General features: G+C 36.7%; 1 protein-coding gene across 1 annotated transcript in view; it reads left to right on the plus strand.

Moving 5' to 3' along the window:
- Positions 1-17,209, plus strand: part of LOC141433975 (protein scabrous-like) — a 35,065-nt gene that overhangs the window by 14,063 nt on the left and 3,793 nt on the right. Inside the window, exons 3-5 of the mRNA XM_074096156.1 lie at positions 44-211; positions 15,986-16,447; positions 16,524-16,724. Of these exons, the coding sequence (XP_073952257.1) occupies positions 44-211; positions 15,986-16,447; positions 16,524-16,724 (831 nt within the window). The remainder of the gene's footprint in view (positions 1-43; positions 212-15,985; positions 16,448-16,523; positions 16,725-17,209) is intronic.

Raw genomic sequence — 17,209 nt, forward strand, 5'->3', positions numbered from 1 at the left:
TGCAAGAAACGGAATTGTTAACAGTGTTTTTTTAATCCTTTAGCTGAAGCAAGCGCTGGTCGAAACGTCGGACCTCGTGCAGCTGTCGCGCACGCAGGAGGCGCGAGTGGACAAGTTGGACGCGGAGACTGGCCGGCTGCGCTACGAGTACCAACAGACGCGCGACGCCATAGCGGAACTTCGCGCGCACCAAGCCCGGCTCTCCAAGGAGGTTAGTGCGCATTGCACACAGATTTGAAAGTTGCGGAAAGTTTCCAAAAAGTTGGAAAAGTACTCGAAAATTTCTAGAAATTTTCACAAGATACAACGTAGGAGTGCTCGTCACTGTACCAATACTTGGCACCTTTAATCTTATGTCATTTCAAGTTGGTTGGATGGAATTCAACGCGCCCAACGATCACAGCGCGATAACTCCAGAATGCAGTTTCGGTTTCGATCATAGTTTCGGCAGGTTTGCCGCCGAAACCGAAACTAAACCAAAACCCGTTTTTTTGCCAAACTCGACCGCAACCGAAACCGAAACCGAACTTTTGGTCGGACACTAGTCATTTATTTAGCAATAAAGATGACAGCAGGGTGTCGTCTATTGGGCATTGGCGTGTCGAGCACTCGGATAGAAAATTTAAATTTAAGAAACGGAAAGTTTCAATCCCCCTAATATAAAATTGTGAGAAGTTTCCCAAATTTTCCTACATGAAAAATTCTGCAATTTTGGGAAGTTTATTTTCGCACATTAATCGTACTGTAAAACCTAGTCAAAGTAGGTACTCCAGTAGTATTTATAACATTGTGAATTAATCAACTATTCCGATTTTATCAAAAACCGATTTCTTTTGTTTTGTTGTAATCTTGACTAACCACATAGTGTGTGGTTTCGTTAGAAAGGTCTCTCAAAAATATAATAAGTTAGCTAATATCATTTTTCGACTTAGGTATCTGCCCTTTAATGGCTTGCTTAACACATCCAGTGCCAAGAACTCGCTATATAGGCGCGTTCTCTGTTCGTAGGCAGTTTTCGCTACAAAGTGGAAAAACGCTGCTACGAGCGTAGCGCGTAGCCAATGCGGCAGCGAATCTGTTAATATGAGTTTTATTGCCACCGATTGGTTCTCAACTAAACTACACATACATAAATGTTCAATGCTCAAGTGCTCTCTCGCCTCAGCCAAACCACTTTCATTATTGAGACAAAAAATATCAAAACATTACATAAATAAACTGTAGGTACCTTACACAATGACATCTTCATAATTAAGTCCTGATACTTTGCGTGACGTCCGCTGAAATAAGTAGGTATATAGACAGACATAATAAGGAGACTCGATGAGGCGAGGCCAGACCGCTTTTGTTAATACTCGTAAATAGTATAATTATTTGCCTGAATCCTAGTGTTATACTAATTGTAGCAATGAAGCGAGGTTTTTGATAAGTACCTACCTTGTTTTAATTATCAACCTTTATTATGCTCTTTTGCGGGAAACCGGTGGATGCAAGTGACGAGTGGTCGTTCATTGTGGCGGTCTAAGGGGGAGGCCTTTGTTCAGCAGTGGACGTCTTCCGGCTGATGATGATTATGCTCTTTTGAGATAGTTATTTGGCCAGGGTGCATACTTAATTCAGGTGTAATCGTAGAAGGAAAAAAAAACAGCCAAATGTGAGTCGAACTTGCGTACCGACGATTCCGCACAGTGCGCTCAAAGTAGATTAATCTGTGAATATCCAGAATCAGCAGAGCCGTGCTCCTAAGCAAAATGTACGGTTTGAAGTTATATTAGACTGGTCACTGACAAAAACAGATGGACATAAAAAATAAGATTTTCGGTCTTTTTTTATGAATGTGTCTTTTGACTGCTCCAGGGAGTAACAGAGCTGGTTATAGATACTCCTATTAATTTTAGTTTGTTAAACGCGTTCCTTAGAAATATAGGGTCTTGACAGACGTACCTACGGACAATAAAGTCCAATAAGGGTTCCGGCCTGGTCGACTGAGGTACAAAACCCGAAAAACGATTAATTGTATCAAGTGTCTTCAAATGTTTATCAATACAATACATCTCTCTAAGCCAAACGAATTTTTATTCAATAGACCTCCCGGCTGTCAGAATTTTAAAGTACTTACCTGCCTAATCATAAAAAAATATAACACGAATGCTTTTATTATTCTAGAACCAATTAGGTACGCCGATTTACTTTAATCGGCTTTCATCCCACCGTTGCTACAGTACCTATCGCCTGAGTTATTGCGCGGTGCATTAGCTTCCTTTTCGTACCTAATACAACTAACAGCCAATGATCAAACACATGTCGTTCGTTTGTATCGTTTCTAACGTATAATAAATGTACATCATTTAGAGAATGATTTATCATAACCACAAAGAGCCTAATGCCTACCCTTTCTTAAGTGAGTTCGCTAAAGATGAGACGGAGCCCCTCCGCCCGCCCTCTGAGGATTCCCACAAAAATGTATCCATTGAACCCTTATCATCCCCCAATAGGGAACCGCATCTTATGAAGTGTAAATCGTTGACCTGAATTTGATTTTCTCTACACTCATACATACGTAGTATCATTTATTGCCGAATCATTGGAATATTTGATGTGTATTACTTAAGTTGTTTTTGTATTATGATTCAAAAACACGGCATGTATGAGCCGTTGCCCGCGACTTCCTTTGTAAAGAATTGTTTATCGCGCCCCCGCAGGAACTGTAAAATTTTTGGGATAAAAACTCTATTTACTTTTTAGGATCTCAAACTATGTATATCCGCGCACGTTTGAGTATTTTAAATGTGAAAGCGGAACAAACCAACAGACTCACATTTGCTTTTATTATATGTATTTGTTAGGATACGTATCTAACATGCATAGAATTATGACATCTCATATACTTACATTTAGGGTGGTCAGCAGACGAAGTGAGTGTGTGTTTACGGTCATCAAAATTATCTACACAGATTCTACTAGCATAAAGCACCGTAATCCTCATCCACTTTAGCTGCTGATTGTATTTAAGTATACTTACTCTGTAACATCTTCCAACACAACGAGTTTGTATATATATTTTTTGTAAAAAACAAAATCTTTTAGTAAACACTATTTTGGCGTCTCTGTACCCTCAGATACAATTGTATTTGCTTCAGAGACCTCGTTAGGATATTGAATACTCAGAAACACTTATTAAAAGACACCTGTTTTACTCGGCTAATGAACATTAGGTACCTACACAGCTTTCACTAAGTATATTCGTACTCGTATTGAATTGATTAACTTTCCATGACTACACCTACGAATAACTTTACAGGACGTTTCAATTAGTAATTGTTCCAGGGTAGTATAGTCACCAACACCAATATCTGACACAACAAGCGTGCATAAATATCTGATACGACTCTATTTCTAGGGCCGGAAGGACATGTCAGATATTTTTGCACGCTCCGCTGTGGCAAATATTCATGCTGGTGACTGTACAGCGTTTGTCTTGTCATAATGATATTGTGTGTTTTTGAACTATCAAACTTGGACCGTGGATTCATCGTTGAGCTAACTGACAATCATAACCTGACCCGTCCACTCGCAGATGTTGTACAGAGTCGGGGATCTCGACGTTAGTCAACATCAAGACACCTGACTTCTGACTCCCTGAGACAGACCCCTGGATTAGATGTAAGGTTGCCGCCAACGCACATGATATATATACCAGCTGTTCCCTGTACTTAATAGACACAATAAATTGAAATTATAGATATTTTACCTTCCCGTAAACGTGCCCATGTTGTTATAAACTTGCCTTGTTTGTTGTTGGGCCAAATCTTGCAAGTTCATTTTGACCACAGACGTGATATGAACAAGTCCGTGATTTTGACCCACTTCCAATGATCAGATGATCAGATTGACTTGAAATTCGGTAGGTAGGTATACCTACATATATATGTAAGTTGGATGACAATGCAAGAACAGTCAACAAAAAATACAGTCGGCAAAAAAGCTTATGAAAAATGTTTTTTTAACAGAAACGTATTTTCAATTTTAATTTCATGAATGTTAAAGTTGAATTTGGTATTTTCAAACCATAGTAATCATGTACCTACCTACAGAAAACACACGGCAGAACAATAGTACATTGTGCATTAAGGGCCGTAATAAATTACTAACGAGAGTCTAATAGAATCTTTCAACGACTCGCTAGAGTTTGTACGTAATCCCCTTACAGCCGGTGATACACACAATGATTTTCATCACATTGCGAGGAATTGCAAATGCAAATTTTAAAACTAAAGTCAGAACTCCCTTGGGAGGAAAAACTATATTTAAATCCATAACTCCCGTGACAACAATTAAGGCCATTGTCCTTTAGTAGACCTACAATATAGGCATGGAATAACATCATTGACGAGCGTCCATTTACAAGTGCAGTTTAACTTGAATGGCTTTTTAGTCCAAATTTTAGTACTTACTTTAGCACTTTAACGTACCTATATAAACCATGACTAAGGAGTCATCATTTTAATTTATTGATTCATTTGCACACTTCACACTTAAATTTCACAAGCGACGAATACTTACCGCTTGTATTAGGGAAGTATCTCTAATAGTAAAGTTTTTTTTATACTAATGTCAATGTCACATGGAATAAAAGCAGGAAGTTGTTTCGATGTTTTGAGTAGGTTATATTTTATTTAACACTCTTGTCAAAAATAAAGTCGATATAAGTAGTCGATCGATATGTATACCTAGCGCTATCCACGAAGACGCGTGATTTTGTAAAAAAGAACCACGGCACGCGTCATCGTGAATCACTCTACCTGTATATAGTCTGACGTTCGTGCATCTAATTTTATTTGGAATGAAGTATAAATATAAAATCACGTTATAAGAACAAAGGGGGAAATTGAAACAGCTTGCGCAGGAAACAGTCGGCGGAGGTGTGGCATACGCATCTGTAAATATTTATGTATTTCAAGCGTATCCCATTGAATAGGATGGGTAAATTGGATGGGCTCTGCCGTAGTTTCGCGAAAAATGAAACGTTATCTAATAACGAAATGTATAGTCAGACGAGTTTCTGTTCTACAACTTCAAAGCTGCCTTTTGTATCATCGAATATTTCTTGTCGTAATGTAATGTTCGTGCGAATTATCGTTTGGTATAATTTTTATCCGGTTGAAACTGAAAATATGTTGGAAAATGTTTACATGGTCTCCTCAGAACAGGTAAGGCCAGCATTGTTTTGTAATTTCCCTGAACAATCGATGGTTTCAATAAGAACAAAAAGTAGTACGAGTATTCGATCATCCTTGTAGACGGGTCCCCCTTTAAACCCTTTAAGCATTTATATTATTCACCTCGTTGGATTTTAAATACCTCCAAATGAGGAAGAATGGAATTATATACACGCAATAGATACATCATCTGTGGTGGAAGTGTAGTGTGATAAGCACTGCAAATATTTGTTGGGGTTAAGGTATCTTCAGCCTTGCTGGGCACACCTTCACAGGCCTTCTTTCAGAATAAGATGGCTTGTGCTGTAGTTTTCATGTGGGCCCAGTGCGAATTGAGAACTTCACAACGCCATGTTTTCCTTCACCGTAAAGCTTGGTGAATTCCGAAAAACTCAGAGGTATACGAACCCAGGCCTGAGTGCATACATCACCATAGGACAAATAACTGAGCACTACCACGCACGGCTTATTGTGATTTAAGTATGAAAAACAAATCAGTAATCTTACAGCTGTGCTTAATGAAAAGTAGTTACGTAATTGAGTACTTTACTCAAGAATGAATTGTTATTAACTTTCTGCGCGAATGAGTAAACGTTGAAACCGCCATGTCTAGTTCGAATTCATTGTTTTCTTAAAATATGGCATACATTAGGCCGGGGGTTTGTTTGATTATATTAAGCTACGATATTTGAAATTGTATTTTTCTGTAGGGTGTTTACAGGGTGTATTATTGTTTACTTTGGTCTTTTAATAACAGGTGTTATCCCTCTTCACGGTCTGCGGTTTTAACCGTCGCCGACCGTTGCGATCGTAATTAAGTAGCAGTAACTCGTTTGGAACTTTGAATATCGTTATTCACACACTGCCATGTTGATTTCATAGGCAAAATCTCGGCATTTAGTGTTGTACCAAATTCTTACGCAAGTGCAAAACTATGTATCTATTCGAACCACTCAAAAATATGTTACCACGGCCTTATTACGTCGGAATAATAGTCTGTGGTACATTTTGAAGGGTTGGATAAGCCCATATTTTTGCACTCGACTGTGCTAGACCTTGTAGATATAGCCTTTGGCGTGTTATACTTTGAACATAGATCAATGTATTGAATTTACCAACAATTTTCATTACTGCTCTTAGTTTCGATATAGTAAAAACCACATTCATTAATTACTTTAGCATCTTTCTAACAATGTTTACTACATATACAATATAACTATTTATAATTTAATTATATATTATAATCGTAAGTGGGTACACCTTAATTCTGGTTCCTCACCTCAACTATCGTTCGTTAAACTCTTATGTTAAACTTGATCATCTTTTAGGTACTTAAATATTTTAAGAGCTCGTTTATAAGATTGAAGGTTCGCTATCTCGTTAATTTACCTAAATTTAAGTCTTACGTAATTAAATCGTTTCTCTCGGCGTTAAAACGACTGATGATTATAGACTTAGTAGTGCTTGTGCACTTTTAACATAATAAATGTAGTTAGGATTACCTACAAAATTACAACAAATATAACTAATCACGTACCTAATTAGAGATTTTTTCATTAAAATTCTCTAAAATTATGTCCATGTAGCGTCATGAATGAGACCAAAACGTGTTTATTTATCCCTAGGGAGTAAAAATGTACTTTCGCAAAACGAGTACAGCCAGGAGGACCATTTCTCTGAAATAAATTATGTCACAAAAGCATTTCACATTGCTTCCTCAAAGACAACCATTTCACGCTACGTAAGTAGCAGCTTAAAATCGTTTACAACGCGGAGCTGTGTCTGATTAGGGGTTGGGATTTAAAAAATAGCATAAAACATTTTTTATTGTTTTTCTATAAAATTTTAATGACTGTTAATTACGTCGTGTGACAATCTATTTATAAAATTCAGTCTGGAACATATTTCAATTCAATTTAGTCGTATTCTATTTAGTAGTTAAACTAGGAATCGGCTTATGCAGACGGTCGAGATATTTGGAGGTGTTGGATGGGAGCACTTTAATATATATATAGACAAACCATGCTCGCCAAACGACGAGTCGCGGGCCAAAAACATTATTCGCTTTAAAAAAATGTCACGATTATCTAGTCGTCTCTTTTGAATGTAAAGAACATTATAAATCACTATTCAAAAGGCTACAAATGAAAATTCGATAGCAAAATGTAGGTATTTGCTCCTTGTTACAATGCAATAAGGTACAGGAAGTTATACATATCTTTGTACTCGACTGTACGAAGTTGCATAGTAGTGCACAGGTGGACAGGTTCTTTCACATAAGTTCCATTGAATTACCAACAATAAAAAAAAACGAAAAAGAGGGCTTGCGTTCCGGTTAGGTCTCTCGATGAATGGGAAAATACCAAATGATTACTGATAAGTATTACTACAAAGCATTGGCGATGTTAATTAAGTGATATTTAATCACAATGTATTTATATGGAAATAATACACGATGAGTTAGCAGTTTTCAGGAGTTGAAAAAGATTAAGCCAAAATTACATTCAATATGTGAGGCTTTACATGCACAGTTCTTCACTGTCTTACATCACAATTTTATTCACATAACGCACTCCTAGATCAATAGTGGATCAACACAAAATAATGCACCATTTTAATTGAGACGTTCTACTAGTAGAAGTTGAATTAAATCTATGAGTAAAATTAAAATGACAAATTATTTTGACCTGATTAGCTGTTGATCTAGGAGTGCGATAATGTGTATGTAAAAATGTATGTATGTATGTGCCTTTATTACAATACCGAAAGGAAAATTGGCAACAAAACATTGTAAAAAAATATACCAAAAATGAGGAGGAAGTGGGGCGTGAGAACCCACTGCTAAATGCCTGTGGGAAACCATGAAGGAGTGCTGCGAACGCCACGCTGCGGCGAGCGACGAAACCCGAGCCGGCACGTTAACTGCTTCATTAAAACCAGGTTATTTGGAAGCCAGAATGCTCCGCGGAGCTCTCTTTCCCGCGCGGTGTATCACTCTTACACGAAGATCATCATCATCATCATCAACCCAGTCTACATACATCCCACTGCTGGACACAGGGCTAATCTCAGAATGAAAGAGCTTGGGCCTTAGTTCCCACGTGAGCTCAGTGGAGATTGGGAAGGAGGGTATAAATGAGAAATTATGCCAACGCCAGCTCCGTCCACACAATTCATTCAACGAAACCGTTTAAGACCCAGAAAAATAATATAACAGAATCATAAAACTAAACTAGGCGACTAAATAAAATGATTTATCCTATTTAATTTGTTACATAAACATCATTTCATCATAATTTTCGAAAATTTTGTACTTAGTATCTATGGATTTTTATAATTTCGGAATCATTAAAAAAAACTACTTTTGAGTTCAATTCTATAGAGAAAAACTTTACTAATCGTGTTTTATAACTTCCAGTTCGCTAGGATATAATAATATGATATGATAAACATTTATATACTTACATTTACCTACCTTGCTGACAATATTGAAAGAAAAGTTCGCAATAAATCGAATGCCACGTCATAAATGAGGCTCGATAAAATGCTATAGGTGAAAAACTTGAGTAAACCTGTTGTATGTAAATAGTTTATTTACTTATAAACAGTAATCTATGATTACAAAAATAATTTACACTCCGTGAGCTCTTAAAAAACGACGTTTTGAAGATGACACGCGATCGTGATATGGGGTTCTGTTATCAACTTGCAAAACTTTTCATAGTTACCATAAAAAGTTATGTAAAGAATAACCATTAGTACAAAATAAACCTTCCTGTAATAATATTACTGTATCTTTATCTTTGTCAATTGAATTTTGATCTGCTTTCGTTTAATATTTTTTTAATGTACTTTTCGAAATCAGCATCTTCTATAACGGTCTTCCAACATATTGAAAATTTAGATCAACACCTTGAAACTTTCAGCCTTTACAAATATTTATATTTGGATACAATATTGAGACTATTTACAGAAATACTGTTTAAGCTGACTCCATGGAATGTCAATTTGAAAATATCAAACTAAATAAATTTAAGTGATTTTTTATTATATATCGAAATCTCCGTTGCTTCTATAACACGGTCATATTGAAAACTTTTTCTTGAAACTTTCAGCTACTTTACAAAATATTTATGTAAATTATATACAATTCCCCTTGATTGACTATTTACAGAAATACCCTGTTTAAGCTGACTCCCCATGGAAATCAATTTCCGGAAAATATCAAACTAAATAAATAATTAAGTGATGGTTTTAACTACTCTATATAAATCAATGAAAACACAACGAGTGCACTCTTCGCGTGATGGATTGTCAAAAATACTATTGTCATTTTCTACTACACGAATCCTTCCGATTTCTCCCGAAACCCGAAGGTTTTTCTAAGAGCTCACGGATTGTAGTCAAATAACTCGCCCCTTGCCATTCCCGGCGCAATTGTACTCGTACATATTATGTACATAGTAGTGTACAGAATTGATAAAGGAGCTTAAGTCATTTTTCGAATTTGGAACGTCAATTTGTTTATATACGGACAGGTTACTACTACATACATAACGGGTCATTTAAGTTTTTCACCGATAACAATACAAACATGGAGCTATGCCAAGAAAAACTTAAATGTATTTATTATAACGTGAATCATAAATCTGGCAGTTGAATTGAATAAATATTAAATCCATGGGATTTCCCTAAAATCACAACGTGATATTCTTTAACGTTGCATGAAGATCACTTGTGCCAAATTTCATGTGTCTATTTAGAGTGGACGTTTGATGATAATTGCGACTGAAATTTAGACATTTTACCCCATCCCGAGATAAAGAATAGCATATGAATAGCATATGAAATGATAACGATTATGATTATGACATGTATTGATTGTGATTTTTAATTTTAATTTTTAACTGTAAATTGCATGGGTTTAAAAAAATGCCTAAATAAATTAATTTATTATTATTATTTATTTATTATTGCACAATTCCAGCAATCTACATATCAGCCACCAATATAACCATGATATGTGCGATTGTAACCAATCTATTCGAAATCTTGTAAACGTTCGAAAAGTTACACCTATTCACCGGAATATTTTGCTGTAAACACGTAAGTGTTCTTTGTTTCCATCTAAACATTTCAAATAACTCTTCACGGTAAATTTTCAGCGAAATGGTCTTTTTAATTTGAAAACATCTTTCAAATTGGTCTCTGGAGTCAGCAAAGGCAACATAATAGCATTGAGGGCAGAAAGTTAGCCCGTAATAAGTTTAGTTTCTCAGTCTGTTAGCAATCTGAACTTTAACAATATTTACTTATCGTACCTACGCTAGAAATTCGTCTTTGACGAGAAGTTTTGATGTCAAGTTTAACATTTACTCGTACAGAGGCTGGAGTTTTGTTTTATCTATGATAATTTCTTTGACCTAGTGTTTAGGCTGTTATACTGAACCAGTGAGATACACCCTTGGCCTCATCTCAGATAGGGGTCAATCCTGGGTCAGTTTAGTGAAAAAAAAATACTAAATTATCCTTTTTTGTCCATTTATGTTCCCAATCAACTTTTTTTCCCGTGCATTCGGGGTTTATTAATTTATTTTGTTATTGTATTGGTGTAACTCGTTAAATACAAAGTGGTTCCTTAACAACATATGACTATATCTCTCTGAAAAACCTTCAGGTATACCTATACCGGCCTTACAAGTGGTAACAATTGCAGTGTATGTCCACTTTGTCCACGCATGCAAACTATCTTCCGCGTCATGCGGCTGGCGCAATGTAATTATATAAGTACCTACCGAACAAAGGCGAATTTTATTTCATTTCTTTATCCACAGAGCAATTAATTTAAAACTTAGGTAAAAACGTCGTATGAAAATTAATTAACATTTACTCATCTATCTATGGTCTAAAATAGAACATTTACACTTGTATCACGAATTCACAATTATATAGCCTCAGAATAAATAAATACTCCGTTGACCAGCTAGCAATATGGTTAGTTATAATTGATACCTACCGTTAATCGTTAATTCAAGACACAATAAAAAAAAACTTCAAAGAGCTTAATTGTAGCACCAGAAGTTATCCCGCAGAAATTTTGAAAAATCCCTTTGTGCACCTATAAGAAGGCCGACCGACGATTGACCGTACAATCACTGTCTAGCAATTAAAACTTGCCTTACCTTGTTATTAACGCGGCAACGATGTCCATCTGCGCTGGTATGCAGACATGCGATATAAAAGACGAGCAAGCATATACCTAGCAAGCAAGTACATCTCGACTAGAGAATGCATGCGCCTCGCCGAACACCTGGCTCGTCCCATACGCATATGTATGTACACGGCCAGGGATAGTTTCCATTGACACGACAGACCGTCCAGTCCAACTTACCACAGAGCAGAGCACCCTTAAAGCTTACAATGCAATACCATGCAACTGCCGTTAGTTATAAATACTACGAAGCATTCACGCGACGGCACTTGATTAATACGTGAATAATTTGCAGATATTACATTTTGATGTCAGTCCATTTCGATGTTCACGTGTGCTGTAGTGTCATATACAGGAATTCTATTCGTGATTGATTAGTTTTTGGTATGCGATGTAATATTGTGTAAATTCACATACTTACTCAATTTGCATTTTTTTTTATTGAACTTGAAAAACTTTAACTGTCTAAAAAGAGGGCATACTTCTTGACTGTTTCCAACGGGAACATTAACCGACTTCAAATACAAATTACATACATTTTAACTGCTAACTGTTAGCTGTTGGGAATCGAACCCAGGTCCTCGATATGGGGTCAGGTTTCGATATGGGTTTTACGGGATGACCGTAAAAGTAACAAAATTTGGAGTTGAAATAAAAAATACAAAAAGATTCCAAAAACCAATCTTAAAACCTAAATCTTCAAAAAAACGAAAATCTACTCAAATATGTTAAGAAGGTGCCCTTTTAGGCATAGTTCCGGAGATACTGGCAACGTGGCTTTCTAAATATAAATATATATTTTTAGTATAAGATTCCATTACATAAGGTAACAAACATTTATATAAATACAACCGAACTGAGAGTTTAATAAATATGTCGTGTGTACAATGGAGCGCCGCATGAGGATCGCTACAGCCTCCTGGGTGAAACCAGTTCTTTGGAGGACCCTAATTACCTCGCCGGCGATTTAGGGCAGGTGGTAACGCGCCGCGCATTCAATTATATTATGCTCGATCAACATAAATACAAGTAAAATAGGCAAAGCGTTGAATATATTTACGTGCAAAAAGTTCCTTGTTTAGTATTCACAATATAGTTAATATTTAATTCAAGCCGTTGGGAACGGTACTTATTATTATTAAGGAATCATAGGATCAACGTACATAGTAAACATGTACCTATATATACACTCACTGTTTAGTTCCCGTTATTCTATCTGACTGTTTGTGATTATTTTACCTAATGCAATCTCTGTTTATATGGTTCGAATCAATCGAGACGGCATTAGGTACACACATACATCTGTCCCGTAAAATATAAAAAAAATCCTAGAGAGTTGTAAAACAAGCCCTTTATGTAACCAGCAAATTACAAGGCGATTTGACTGTTTTGTTGTTGACTGTGAAAATATTTATAATGAAGTCGAGTTAAAGTTTTAACCGAAACTCTTCCATTCTTCAATGTTATTTATTTGCATGACTTCTTTAATGCGACAAGTTAAATAAAATAAAAAATGAAGAAAAAATTGAACCGACTACAAAAAAAAACCATGAAAATAATTTTCTACCAGTTTGAAGTCGGTGCCTCAGCACGAACCAGCAGGAGTGGACCTATACTTAGTCGTCTACCTCACAGCTACATACTACTCGTATATTGGGCTTCAATCACTCCTGCTGGCTTGTGTCGAGGCACCGACTTCAAACTGGTTGCAGCCATTTTCCGAAACTATGCATGCAGATAGATAGATGCAACTTCATTTTCATATCACGTCGAACACACATATCTGAATATTAGTCTGCGCAAACAAGTCTTTTGACACGGTTGGAAAGGCATAGATATTCTCGTGGTGATGTTGATGACACTTGTCTTAGCCTGCGGCGAAGGTACCTACATGAATATGCACTCGTTTGATTTGTGTGTCACAACACAACACTACCATCATTAACATGCTTATGAGTGAGGACTCATTGACTGAGGAGTCAAGCACGAATTTAAGTTACATGAAAATATTGTGAGTAAGGTAATATTCTAAATATAACAGTGCTCATCGCTGTCCCAATAATTGCTATAATTAATTTTATCATTAGCAGTAGAGTACATTTGTTCTTACACTCCTGGGCTAATTACATCAAGGTATCTAAGCTCATAAGAATTTAGTCCCTTCCTAAGACTTCAACAATCATCTGCATTCCAACGCGCCATCGGAAATAACTACGTATTTACTTCCCGATATTTCATAGCCGCTTTTATTAATATATCACTAACTTGAGGCACACGGCTGCACCTGAAGCGAAGCAGGTGTACCGGTCCATTTAGCAACTATGTGATAATTTTACTATTATGTACACAATACTGCACCTAATGAACTAAATTTTAATGAACATTTCCGAGTACTGCCTTTTCGCAACGTAACGTTTGGCAACCTGTTTCATTTCGCAACTTTTCATTTCGCAAACTCAAAAACTGTAAATATTTCAGGATTTATTTCAGGGCCATCGTGTAGAACCCTTTATGTTAGGTTAGTTTTATAAAAATCCTGAAATATTTACAGTTTCAGAAATATTAAACAGTTGGGAAATGAAAAGTTGCGAAATGAAACAGGTTGCCAAACGTTATTCGCCGAAACATTAGTAAACCATGGATTAATTTTTATATATTATAAGATTTACCTTTAACTTTAAATTTATGAAAGTCCTTCACGTTTGAAGTTGAAAATAATTGGTGTTAAACCTGCTAACACAATTGACTTCTTGTTAAAGCATAACTTTAAAAAAATATCACTTGTATCATCATTCTTGGAATATCATTCCCTTGGGCGGTAAATTATGAGGTGCAAACTTTGGATAAGAAATGCATAACATTTTTGAATAAACAAAAAGCCGCTGGGGTGTTATTGTTTGTTTACGAGGAACTAAATACTTGTAAAAGGATACAATAGAATACATAGAAAATGACAGGAAATTTTTGATGACTTAAATCGGATGATCCCTAAGATATTTCCGATGCGAATTACGTACGAGTATCATGTGGCGCGCACGACAAGTTAATGAATAAAACGTTACATTAGCACTGCGTATGTTTAGCGAACACTCGTATTCTTTAGCAAAATGCTTTAGCTTTGCAAGCTTTGTCTACCTTGTGCCTATAGGTAGGAACTCATTTAAGCCTCATTCATTTGTTAGGTATTAAATAGGCAAGCAACAGCACTTCGCGCACCCTCAGACGAGGCTAATATTACTAATTTATAACCATTTAACGGATATTCATTTTATCCCTACTTAACTGTGCTACTGAAATAATAATGATCAAATTAGAGATAATTTCAAATTATTATTAACTAGTAGTAATTTGATTAATCTCGTTATAATTCCAATGGGCAGGCCATATAGCACGGAGAACAGATGACCGTTGGGGCCGAAAGTTCTCGAATGGAGACCAAGGAGCGGCAAGCGCAGCGTAGGACGTCCACCAACGAGAGGATGGACGGATGACTTGGATTTAGGGATGCATGTTGCTTCCAAGGAACTGGAGGACTATGGGGGAGGCCTATGTCCAACAGTGGACGTCCTACGGCTGAGATGATGATGATGACGATGATGTGATTAAACCAAGAAATCCAATAGAAACTTGAAAAGTTGTCAAAATTCTAAGATGATGCGCATACCTGCCATACAATATTTGTGTTTACAATTAAGTAATAGTTTGTTGATGCTCTTTTTATTTTATCATGTTCTTTGCCCGTGATATTGTCGAGATTGCTTGGTTGAGCATTATTCAGCCACAAACACTGTGACGCTGACGCCCCTCTCCAAAGAATGTTTGTGCTCGTCGGAGCGGCTTCCTGTGCAAACTTTTGTTGTGCACGCTTTGTACACGAGCCCATAAAGTACGCCGTGGTAGGCATTATGCATTATACGTTTTAGGCTTTTAATGAAAGTAAAATTTGGCTGCAGTGATGATCACATTTCATAAAAGGGCGCTTAGAGTCGTACGGATTATTAATAAATAAGTTATACCGTGGTTACAATATACCTAGCTAATATCGTTTGGCAAGTTCGTTATTCATGTTTGTCTATTCAACAGCTTGTAGGGTAAGAAGTGTCCACACAAAACACGAAGTAGGTACCTACAATGCTACTTAACGTAACGAAACTCACTGGCAAATCTAAAGTAAAGTAAATGTATATCTAAAGTATAGCCTAGAAACAGACTGTAATTTATTAAAATCTAGCAGAGGAGGTGTGCTCTGCATTGGGATGTAAAAAATCGCCGCATAGCAAATTTCATCAAAAGCGTTGGAGCCATTGCAGAGTTGCCCGAAATAAATAAATTAATAATAATCATCATCATCATCATCCCAGCCTATATACGTCCCACTGCTGGGCACAGGCCTCCTCTCAGAACAAGAGGGCTTGGGCCATAGAATATAAATAAATTAATAAATATGCAAGAATTTCTGAAAGCAACAAAAGTTGCTGCAAGAGTCGACTCTCTAATTCTTCTAGTAGTGACATACCTCTTTGATACATTTCTTTATCGTGTACTTTTGTTACAGTTAAAAACGCGACAAATGGAGGAGCTGAGTACCGCTAACTACAACGACGTATATGAGTTCCTTGATGTAAAGTCTGAAGATACAAAAGCTCCACACAGCCACAAGTACCGACACAATAAAATGGTCCACGCGCAGCTATCCCGGCTGGCGCGCACGCAGGACCAGCTCGACGAGTACCAGCAGAACTTGCAGACGCAGATACTGGATGTGCAACGTCGTCTGGACCGCTTCGAAGAACCCAACTGGAACCTCCTATCTGCTAAAGTGGAATTCGTTGAATTGGATACCAAGAATCTTCGGAACATAATATCGAACGCCACGCAAAAACTATCAGATTTTGACAAAATACACGCATCAATATTAGAATTGCGTGAAGACGTAGAGAGCATTGAGAACAAGGCGGATAAGACTATTCCAGAGTTTAGAAAAGAAATCTCTAAGCTAGACGTTAGCTTGGCTCAAGTAAGTAAAGAGATGTCTGGACTCTGTTTTTGACAATTTTAGTGAAATATTATTTCAATTATTATATATTTTTCAGTTGAATGCACAATCTTCGTACTTGAAGGAAGACCAAGAGAACCTCCGTCAATCCGTGAAAGCTATAGCTGTGAGCGTAAGCAACAGCATCGACCGCGCAGAGTTGGACCGCTCGATGATCAAGAAGATTAACGATTCCGTAATTGGTTTGACCACCCGGTCCAAGCAACACTACTACAGGCTGAACGACCATATATTGAAGGTAGGTATACATTATATACATACTACTACAGCAACACTAGAACAACAGGCCCTTAACTTAAGTTTATAATGACACTTGCTCTTTTTCTCTCATTTATTATGTCTATAGGTGAAAAGCTTAAGTAAAGGACCTGTTGCATGTAGTAGTAAGTAACATGTCCGTATAAACAAATTGACGTTCCAAATTAGAACAGTTACTTAAGTAAGCTCGATATCAAATCTGTGCAGTAGTACTATTTACATGATACAACAGGGTTGGAATCTTTTTGTAGGTATTTTTTTATTTAAATTCTAAATTTTTGTTACTTTTACGGTCATCCCGTAAAACCCATATCGAAAATACAAACTGAAATATAGATGCATAGAAACACCAGAAAAATAAGACCAGCGCTGGGAATCGAACCCAGGTCCTCGGCTGCTATACCGCTACACCACGCTGGACCTTTACTTAAATTTTTCACATATAAAATATTTTAATTAGATTTG

This window comes from Choristoneura fumiferana, chromosome Z, assembly GCF_025370935.1.
Source record: "Choristoneura fumiferana chromosome Z, NRCan_CFum_1, whole genome shotgun sequence".
Taxonomy (NCBI): Eukaryota; Metazoa; Arthropoda; class Insecta; order Lepidoptera; family Tortricidae; genus Choristoneura; species Choristoneura fumiferana.